The sequence below is a fragment of the Rhinichthys klamathensis genome, unplaced genomic scaffold (assembly GCF_029890125.1).
Source record: "Rhinichthys klamathensis goyatoka isolate OS25496 unplaced genomic scaffold, OSU_Roscu_1.1 h1tg000545l_1, whole genome shotgun sequence".
Lineage (NCBI taxonomy): Eukaryota > Metazoa > Chordata > Actinopteri > Cypriniformes > Leuciscidae > Rhinichthys > Rhinichthys klamathensis.
In genome coordinates this window covers 16,991-27,271 of record NW_026607017.1, presented here as the reverse complement: position 1 = coordinate 27,271, position 10,281 = coordinate 16,991, and the positions used below count along the sequence as shown (strand labels likewise).

Below are 10,281 nucleotides of genomic sequence, written 5' to 3'. Positions count from 1 at the left end.
CATCTGTGTGTTGGAGTGTGAGTGTGTGTTGGAGTGAGTGTGTGTTGGAGTGAGAGTGTGTGTGTGTGTGTATGCTCGCTCAGCATCTGTAAACCTCTTTAAACACTCCCAGCTGTGCAGGTCCAGCTAATGATCTGGGATCTGCTGCTGTTAGCAGAGCCTCTCGGCGTGAAGCTTCACGAGCGTCTGCTTCCTGAAACACAACTGATGCAGGACAAACCCATTCCGCCCAGTTCAACTGTTTTACTGTTTTATTGATGTTTCTGAACATGAATTATGAAGCATGAAACACACAATGAAATGAGCCGGTCAGTGCGGCTCTATGCGTCGGCTGAGGGGTAGGCGTGCCGGAGCGGGTCGTACAGCTCGGACCGGTAGTTGTAGGGATGAGGGTGGGAGTAATAGTACGGATGCGGGAGTTTCTTGCTGACGGGAAGCGGATCCGGATCGTCCTCTTCCGGAGCCGGAGCCGGAACCAGAACCTTACCCTTCACGGGCCGCGGCGGGTGCTCGATCAGGCAGTCGGGGTCCCAGTACGGGTCGCAGTCGAACTCCATGGCCTTGAAGAGCATGGGGGCGGGCGGAGGGGGCGGGGCCAGCTCAGGTGTTCTGGAGGGGGGCGGGGCAGGGGGCGGGGCCTCCAGACGGCAGCTGGGGTGGTAGCGCGGGTCGCACAGCACCGGCACGGCTCCGGTGGGCATGTACACGATGTGTGGTTTACACAGCGGGTCTTTACTGTTGCACAGATACACCACATCAGCCTGAGCCGGGGGCGGAGCCAGGCCTTTAACTGGGGCGGGGGGCGGAGCCTGGCCTTTAACTGGGGTGGGGGGCGGAGCCTGGCCTTTAACTGGGGCGGGGGGCGGGGCCTGCTTACACCCCTTGTCTTTGGCAGGGTCACACTTGGGAAGCGGTGGCAGAACCGGAAGGCCCAGTTTGCTCTGGTACTGGGCGGCGTTGGGCCCGTGGATGTGCTCCAGCTGCCTCATCTGCTGGTACAGCATCCGGATCCGGTCGATCTCGTACAGCTGCGGGGAAATACACTTGATCAATATATTATTAGTTGGGTTTGTCTGTTTTATCTTGTGAAGTGTCTGTGAAGCGTGTGTGTGTGTGTGTGTGAACGGTCTGTGAAGCGTGTCTGTGTGTGTGTGTGTGTGTGAACGGTCTGTGAAGCGTCTGTGAAGCGTGTGTGTGTCCGTGTTTGAGTGTGTGTGTGTGTGTGTCTGTGAAGCGTCTGTGTCTGTGTGTGTGTGTGTGCGTGTGTGTGTGAAGGGTCTGTGAAGCGTGTGTGTGTGTCCGTGTTTGAGTGTGCGTGTGTGTCTGTCTGTGAAGCGTCTGTGTGTGTGTGTGTGTGTGTGTGTTTGTCCGTGTGTGTGTGTGTTTGTCCGTGTGTGTGGTGTGTGTGTGTGTGAAGCATCTGTGTGTGTCCGTGTGTGAATGTGTCTGTCTGTGAAGCGTCTGTGTGTGTGTTTGTGTGTGTGTGTGTGTGTGTGTGTGTGTCTGTGAAGCGTCTGTGTCTGTGTGTCTGTGTGTGTGTCTGTGTGTGTGAGTGTGCGTGTGTGTCTGTCTGTGAAGCGTCTGTGTGTGTGTGTGTGTGTGTGTGTGTGTTTGTCCGTGTGTGTGTGTGTTTGTCCGTGTGTGTGTGTGTGTGTGTGTGTGAAGCATCTGTGTGTGTCCGTGTGTGAGTGTGCGTGTGTGTCTGTGTGTGTGTCTGTCTGTGAAGCGTCTGTGTGTGTGTGTGTGTGTGTGTGTGTGTGTGTGTGTCTGTCTGTGAAGCGTCTGTGTGTGTGTGTGTATGTGTGTGTGTCTGTCTGTCTGTGAAGCGTCTGTGTGTGTGTGTGTGTGTGTGTGTGTGTGTGTGTGTGTGTGTGTGTGTGAAGCGTCTTACGCCCTCGGTGTGTCCGATGCTGTTGTAATATCGGTAATACGCCTGGAAGTCTGGAGTCTGCCGGTACCACCGGGGATCAGCGCTGCGTTTGGGTCGCGAGCCGGACAGGAACTCATTCGCCTTGTTGGAGTCGATACTGACTGAAGCAACATCTAACACACACACACACACGGACACACACACACACACACACAGATGAAGCATTAAAATCGTTTTTCTGTATCTTCTTAAAAAACGTACGAGTGTGTGTTAAAGCTCTGAGACGAAGCCCAGAGGAACATCCATCCCTCCAGAACACCTAACCCATGTTCAGCCCGCGTGTGTGTGTGTGTGTGTGTGTGTGTGTGTGTGTGTGTGTGTGTGTGAAGCTAACCCTAACCCTTCCAGAACACCTAACCCATGTCCAGCCCGTGTGTGTGTGTGTGTGTGAGTGTGTGTGTGTGTGAAGCTAACCCTAACCCTTCCAGAACACCTAACCCATGTCCAGCCCGTGTGTGTGTGTGTGTGTGTGTGTGTGTGTGTGTGAAGCTAACCCTAACCCTTCCAGAACACCTAACCCATGTCCAGCCCGTGTGTGTGTGTGTGTGTGAGTGTGTGTGTGTGTGAAGCTAACCCTAACCCTTCCAGAACACCTAACCCATGTCCAGCCCGTGTGTGTGTGTGTGTGTGTGTGTGTGTGTGTGTGTGTGTGTGAAGCTAACCCTAACCCTTCCAGAACACCTAACCCATGTTCAGCCCGTGTGTGTGTGTGTGTGTGTGAGAGATAAAACATGACAATCTGGGGCTTGATATTGCAACAGAAACGTTTAACTCTCTCTTTTCCAGCACTTTAGACGCAGTTGCTCCATTGCGCTTAAAGAAGATTAAAGAAAATAGTCCAACGCCGTGGTACAGCGAGCACACTCAGGCCCTTAAGAGAGCAGCCAGAAACATGGAGCGCAACTGGAAGAAAACTAAACTAGAGGTATTTCGGATTTCATGGAAAGAGAGCTCGATTGCTTACAGAGAGGCTTTAAAAGCTGCTAGATCTGCTTATCTTTCAACCCTATTAGAAGAAAATAAACATAATCCTAGGTATTTATTTGAAACAGTGGCTAAACTAACGAAAAAGAAAGCTTCAACCCCAGAAGTGTCCAAGCAACACAGCAGTAATGACTTTATGAACTTCTTCACTTATAAGATCGATAATATTAGGGAGAAAATTATAACTATGCAACCGTCTACCACAGTATCGCATCAGGCATTGCATTGTAGTCTCCATGAGGAAAAATTTGATTCATTTGTTGCTATAGGAGAGGAAGAATTTTCTAAACTTGTTAATTCATCTAAATCGACAACTTGTATGTTAGACCCTATACCGACTAAGCTACTGAAAGAGATGCTTCCAGAGGTCATATATCCTCTTCTTACTATCGTTAATTCGTCTTTGTCTCTAGGATACGTACCAAAAACCTTTAAACTGGCTATGATAAAACCGCTTGTTAAAAAAACGCAACTTGATCATACAGAATTAGTCAATTACAGGCCGATCTCGAATCTGCCTTTTCTGTCAAAGATATTAGAAAAAGCAGTATCTTCACAACGGTGTTCCTTTCTAGAAAGAAATTATATCTGCGAGGATTTTCAGTCCGGATTTAGACCGTACCATAGCACTGAGACATCTCTCATTAGAGTCACAAATGATTTGCTCTTATCATCCGATCGTGGTTGTATCTCTCTATTAGTGTTACTTGATCTTAGTGCTGCATTTGACACTATTGACCACAACATTCTTTTAAATAGACTCGAAAACTATGTTGGCATTAGTGGAGTTGCACTAGCATGGTTTAAATCATACTTATCTGACCGTTATCAGTTTGTAGCAGTAAATGAAGAGATGTCTTATCGATCACAAGTTCAGTATGGCGTACCACAAGGCTCAGTACTAGGACCGCTGCTGTTCACTCTGTACATGCTACCATTAGGAGATATCATTAGGAAACATGGAGTTAGCTTTCACTGTTATGCCGATGATACTCAGCTCTTTATTTCTTCAAAACCCAATGAAACTTACCAATTCACAAAATTAACGGAATGCATAGCTAATATAAAAAATTGGATGACTAGAAATTTCCTACTACTAAATTCTGAAAAGACAGAGATTCTAATTATTGGACAAAAAACTTAATAAAAAACACGTAATAACCCAGAATACTGTCTAACACTTAATGGCTGCTGTGTCAAGTCTGCGTCGTCGGTTAGGAACCTGGGTGTGCTCTTTGATACCAACCTTTCTTTTGAAAGCCACGTGTCTAGTATCTGTAAAACCGCATTTTTCCATCTTAAAAATATATCTAAAATACGCCATATGCTCTCATTGGGAAATGCGGAACAATTAGTCCATGCGTTCATGACCTCAAGGCTAGATTACTGTAATGCTCTACTGGGTGGTTGCCCTGCACGCTTAATAAACAAACTACAGCTAGTTCAAAACGCCGCAGCTCGAGTTCTTACCAGAACCAGGAAGTATGACCATATTAGCCCGGTTCTGTCAACACTGCATTGGCTCCCTATTAAACATCGTATACATTTTTAAATATTGTTGATTACCTACAAAGCACTGAATGGTTTAGCTCCAGTACTTGAGCGAGCTCTTAACGCATTATAGTCCTTCACGTCTATTGCGATCTCAAAACTCCGGCCAGTTGATAATACCTAGAATATCTAAATCGACTGCTGGCGGGAGATCCTTTTCCTATTTAGCACCAAAACTTTGGAACAGTCTTCCTACCATTGTCCGGGAAGCAGACACACTCTGTCAGTTCAAAGCTAGACTAAAAACACATCTCTTTGACCTAGCATACACATAACACATTATAGACTTCGATAATTCAATGTTAGGCTGCATAGATTAGGTCAGCCGGAACTGGGAACACTTCCCTTAAATCCAGATGTACTCGCTACATCATAAGAAGAATGGCATCTACACTAATATTAGTGTCTTTGTTTATCCCGAGGTTTTTCCTCAGCCTGCCGGATCCAGGCCGTGTCCAGATCTGACGAGCGAGCTTTGCCTGGACCCGATGACAATGCAGTGCTGAAGTATCCACTATCCTCTCCCTATGGAGGATCCCTTTCCCACTCTACAGATAAAGCGTTATGAATTCCGGCTCGCGTACCCCGAAGTGATAAAATAAAACAAAATTCTGTATCAAAATTTATAGGCAAGAAAAGTAGTTTGTTTAGGCTGGGTTGTATGAATTACAAACCTGCGCACATATTTTAAAAAGCACATAACTATAGAATTCTGAATGAGCATGTGAACGCCGTCAGCGTTAATCACAGGTTCGCGTTTAAAGTCTGATCATTTCGACGGAGGTGAATCAATCAAAGTTAACTTTAGCTGGAAGTAACATTATTCAAGAACCGCTATAACGCCAAAACAATCTGTTACCTTAAATTGTATGTTTATCTCTGTAAAGCTGCTTTGAAACAATCCATTGTTAAAAGCGCTATATAAATGAAGATGACTTGACTTGACGTGTGTGTGTGTGTGTGTGTGTGTGTGTGTGTGAAGCTAACCCTAAAGCCTTGTTTATACTCGACGCGTCCTCACGAGCGCGAGTCTCCGCTGACTGCGCGCGCACCTCTCCATATGGACGAGGCGTTTATACTTGACGCGCTCGCCGTTGTGCTATTCTGTGAAACGACAGGGGGCGACTCGGAGTAATTCTCCTCTAAACCACCAGGAATCAGCAGTGAAGAAGTAGTTTGCCATTTATTAGTAGTTTATTAATTTCTGATTCATATAAAAAGAGTAATAAATGCAGTAGGTTTATTGTACTTTCACTGCATGTAAACTAGTAAACAACTGAAGCCTTATTGAAGAGTGTTTAAACCTTAATTTCATCAGCAGGGCTTACTTCTGCTATTGTAGGCTTATTTTGTAAATATAAGCAGTTACTTTAGACAAGTGCAAACTGGGTGCTTAATGTAAATGTGTTCCTATTCAAAAAATGAGAGGCTTTTATGGTCGCCCATCAATGCAAATGTCTCTGTGTATAGAAGGATCATAAACATGCTGGTACAGACGTACCAGTTCGGCCTGATTCGGCTCGAAGTCGTTCATCTTCGGATGCGGCGCCGCGCGCGATGTTACAAAAAGTGCCGTGCACACCGCCAGGCGAAATGGGGTCTCGCGCACCCAACGCGCACGACCGCCCACACCGCAATGACGTCATTTTTGCCGCGCGCACTTCGCGCTCTTGCGGACGCGTCGAGTATAAACAAGGCTTAACCCTTCCAGAACACCTAACCCATGTCCAGCTCGTGTGTGTGTGTGTGTGTGTGTGTGTGTGTGTGTGTGTGTCTGAAGCTAACCCTAACCCTTGCAGAACACCTAACCCATGTTCAGCCCGCGCGTGTGTGTGTGTGTGTGTGTGTGTGTGAAGCTAACCCTAACCCTTCCAGAACACCTAACCCATGACCAGCCCGTGTGTGTGTGTGTGTGTGTGTGTGTGTGTGTGAAGCTAACCCTAACCCTTGCAGAACACCTAACCCATGTTCAGCCCGCGTGTGTGTGTGTGTGTGTGTGTGTGTGTGTGTGTGTGTGTGTGTGAAGCTAACCCTAACCCTTCCAGAACACCTAACCCATGTCCAGCCCCGTTATAGAGCTGTTCACCTTCCTGGCGGAGGACGTCCATCAGGGACCGGGCCAACAGCTGACCTGGAAACAGTCAACAACTCACCTTCAGGAGGAAGTACAAATATGGGTAACACTTTATAATAACTGCATGCTATTAATCATTTGTTAAGCATGAGTAAACCGTTAATTCATCATTTATAAAGCATTAAGATACATTAATAAGCAGTTTATATATACAGCTATAAAAGCTTTTTTTCTTGATTTATAAGCATATCTATAATGCGTTTAATAATTGTATTTTCATACTTTGTTAATGATCAATTAATAATTTCTAAATGAAGTATAGCATTATTTGTAAACCAGTTATTTAAGAGTTGTCAGTTATTCATAAGAGCACTTAGAAAGTGTAAGTAAATGTAGTAAATACAGGTAGTTATAAAGCATTTAGTAGTGGTCAGTTAACTATGTGTGTGAGCTCATCTAAAGTGAGGACTATTCATGCCTTGTAAAGCATTTATAAAGGAGATTTAAAGGCGCATCAATCTTCTAAACAGAAAAATGTAACAAACACAACACAGTGATACAGAACATAGAAATATTTAACAGCCTCTAAATCTCCTTTATAAATGCTTTACAAGGCACGAGTAGTCCTCACTTTAGATGAGCTCACAAACATAGTTAACTGACCACTACTAAATGCTTTATAACTACCCGAATTAACCCTGAATTACAGCATAAATACATGTTAATAAAGCATTTATTAACACACTAAGTAACCATCACTATATGTCTGAATAATAAGATGTATGAATGTACATTTAAATAGTTTATTAATCATTTACTTACACGTTCTAAGTAATCTTATGAACCACTGAAAACTCTTAAATAACTGGTTTATAAAAAATGCAATTATTCATTTAGAAATAATAAATTGATCATTAATAAAGGATGAAAATACAATTATTAAATAAATTATAGATATGCTTGTAAATCAAGAAGAAAGCATTTATAGCTGTATTTATAAACTGCTTATTAATGTATCTTAATGCTTTATGAATGATGAATTAACTGTTTACTCATGCTTAACTAATGATTATTAGCGTGCAGTTATTATAAAGTATTACCGAACAGAATAGAATAGAATGGAAACTCACACGGCAGGAGGCAGAAGAACAGCAGTTTCAGCGCAGACATCATGAGCTGTGTAACAGAGGAATCGCTGAAGCTCGAGAATATCTTCAGATGCTCGTCTGGAAGTGTCCGCTCACCTCTCCTGCTCTCCCATCTCTGAGCCCACAGGCTTTATACTCTCCGCTCTGCCCCTCACCTGTCAATCACCCCAGCTCGCCCCACTATTATTATTTTTTTATTTTATTTTTTTCACTATTGGTCAGATCCGCGCTGAAGCCCCGCCCACGGCCGCGGGCTCAGCTTTAACGCACACACACCAACAATAAAACATTAAACAGAGCGAGTGCAAGTTTCAAATAAGACTGAACTTGTCGACAGTTTTATATGTAAGACTCAGACTGACAGCATTCATTATTGAGCGGCTGTCGCCGGATTATTCTCTGCTTAGTTCAAAACAGATGTTTTCCGCCAAGCTGAAACTTTAAAAGCTGCTAATAAAACCAGTTTTGCAGACGCGACACATACCAGAAACTTCCATCCCCTTTTATTTTCATCCTGAGGAAAAGATCTCAAACACGTCTTAAACTTCTAACACAGACCTTCACCTCACACTCAGCAGCCCGACTCTGGGTCCAGGCTGAACGTCAGGTTTGCACCCTGAAATAATCATATTATTAATGATGAAAAATAGATCAAGGACATAATATCAATATTTGTTCAACTTAAATCACTTATTTTACATCAAATCAACATTAAAACAATTTGAAAACAATCTTCCTTCTTTGTACAGCAGGATCTCAAATAAATAAATATGGCTTTATTTCTATGCCAGTGAATCGTGTTTTGACTTCTTTCAAGCAGGGATAAAATCAACATGATTTTGAACCAAAAAGACACTAACTCAAAATCATTGATTAAGCAACTCCAAAACAAACAGCATTACCAGCTTCACTTATTACTAACACTTTTTAAACGCATTGTGCACATAAAAGACTTGCATTACTTAGACATCAACAATCAGCATATGCATCTCAACAATGGTGATAATCAATAAAATATTCAGATAAACAGATCTGAACAGAATTCTGAACATCCCAAATCAGGCTACTAAAAGTCCCAGCAAAAATAAAAGAAAATAAAGAAAATAGTTAGACCATTTAACAGCATAATTTAGTCATGCTGCAATGGATGCTGGGAGTCATCAATGTGTTTTATTCTCTGCTGGCACCCAGCATGCATCGCGACATGAAGATTTGTTGATTTGATGATTGTCACCATTGTTGAGATTCATGTGCTGATTCTTGATGTCTGTGTGTCTGAATCTTGCACACAATACAGAGAGTGCGTATTGCACCATTAGCACCTGTTATTCTCCATAGTATTAGAGGGTGTGTTAAATTTGACATAAGGGCTTCATACTAGAGCTACTACTCTACAGAAATCCAAAATCTGGGCAGTTTTTACTTAAGCAATCTTTTTATATGGACCCTTGAACTTGGTATATTAGACAATAACCAGAGCGCTTATTGCACCATTAGCACCTGTTATTCTCCATAGTTTCACTAACTGACTAGTAAGTCAAAGTCCAAATCACAGTATTTGCTGTCCTAACTTAATTGATATAAGTAGTGTAGAACATTATATAGAAACTGTGTCTATTCCTCGTCTAGTGAGGCCAAACAATAAATCTAGTGTAGGATCTAGGAAAAATCTTATTGTAATTAAACCTGAAAATCTAAATATCAGTGAACAAAAACAATTTCTAAAACTAGGTCTTCTAAACATTAGATCGCTCACACCTAAGGCGGTTATTGTAAATGAAATGGTCACAGATAATAGCTTCGATGTACTTTGCCTTACTGAAACCTGGCTTAAACCAAATGAGTATTTCGGTCTTAATGAGTCCACTCCGCCAGGATACTGTTATAAGCATGAGCCCCGTCTGATCGGTCGTGGCGGCGGTGTTGCAACAATCTATAAAGATATTCTTAATGTTACTCAGAAAACAGGTCACAGGTTTAACTCGTTTGAAGTACTTGTGCTAAATGTTACGCTCTTAGATGTAAGAAAGAAATCCCTATTATCTCTAGCCTTGGCTACTGTATATAGACCTCCAGGGCCCTACACTGATTTCCTAAAAGAGTTTGCAGACTTTCTCTCAGATCTATTGGTCAATGCTGATAAAGCAATAATTGTTGGAGATTTTAACATACACGTAGATAACACAAATGATGCGTTAGGGGCTGCGTTTACAGATTTATTAAACTCCTTTGGGGTCAAGCAGAACGTCAGTGGTCCCACTCATCGTCTAAATCATACACTAGATTTAATTATATCATACGGAACCAATCCAACCGATATAGATATTATACCGCAAAGTGACGATCTCACCGATCATCACATGGTAACTTGTATAATACGTACTGCTGAAATTTGTCATGTTGCGCCACGTTATAGACCAGGCAGAACAATCCTTCCTACCACTATAGATAGATTCTCAAATAGCTTACCTGATCTATCTCAGCTGCCCAGTGAACCCAAACAAACAGATGAACTAGAGGAAATGACTAGCAGTTTGAGCACCATTTTCTCTAGTACATTAGATATTGTTGCACCAATTAGATTGAAAAAGGTT

At 42.9% G+C, this 10,281-nt stretch overlaps 1 protein-coding gene across 1 annotated transcript; it reads right to left on the bottom strand.

Annotated features, from left to right (window-relative positions):
- Positions 1-302: 302 nt before the first annotated feature.
- Positions 303-7,726, bottom strand: LOC130073434 (uncharacterized). The gene is made up of 4 exons (XM_056238837.1): positions 7,670-7,726; positions 6,552-6,596; positions 1,892-2,043; positions 303-1,028 (listed from the first exon to the last, which is right to left on the bottom strand). Exons 1-4 carry the CDS (start codon positions 7,710-7,712, stop codon positions 321-323), a joined length of 948 nt encoding a protein of 315 aa, XP_056094812.1. The 5' UTR covers positions 7,713-7,726; the 3' UTR covers positions 303-320.
- Between the last annotated feature and the right edge of the window lie 2,555 nt (positions 7,727-10,281).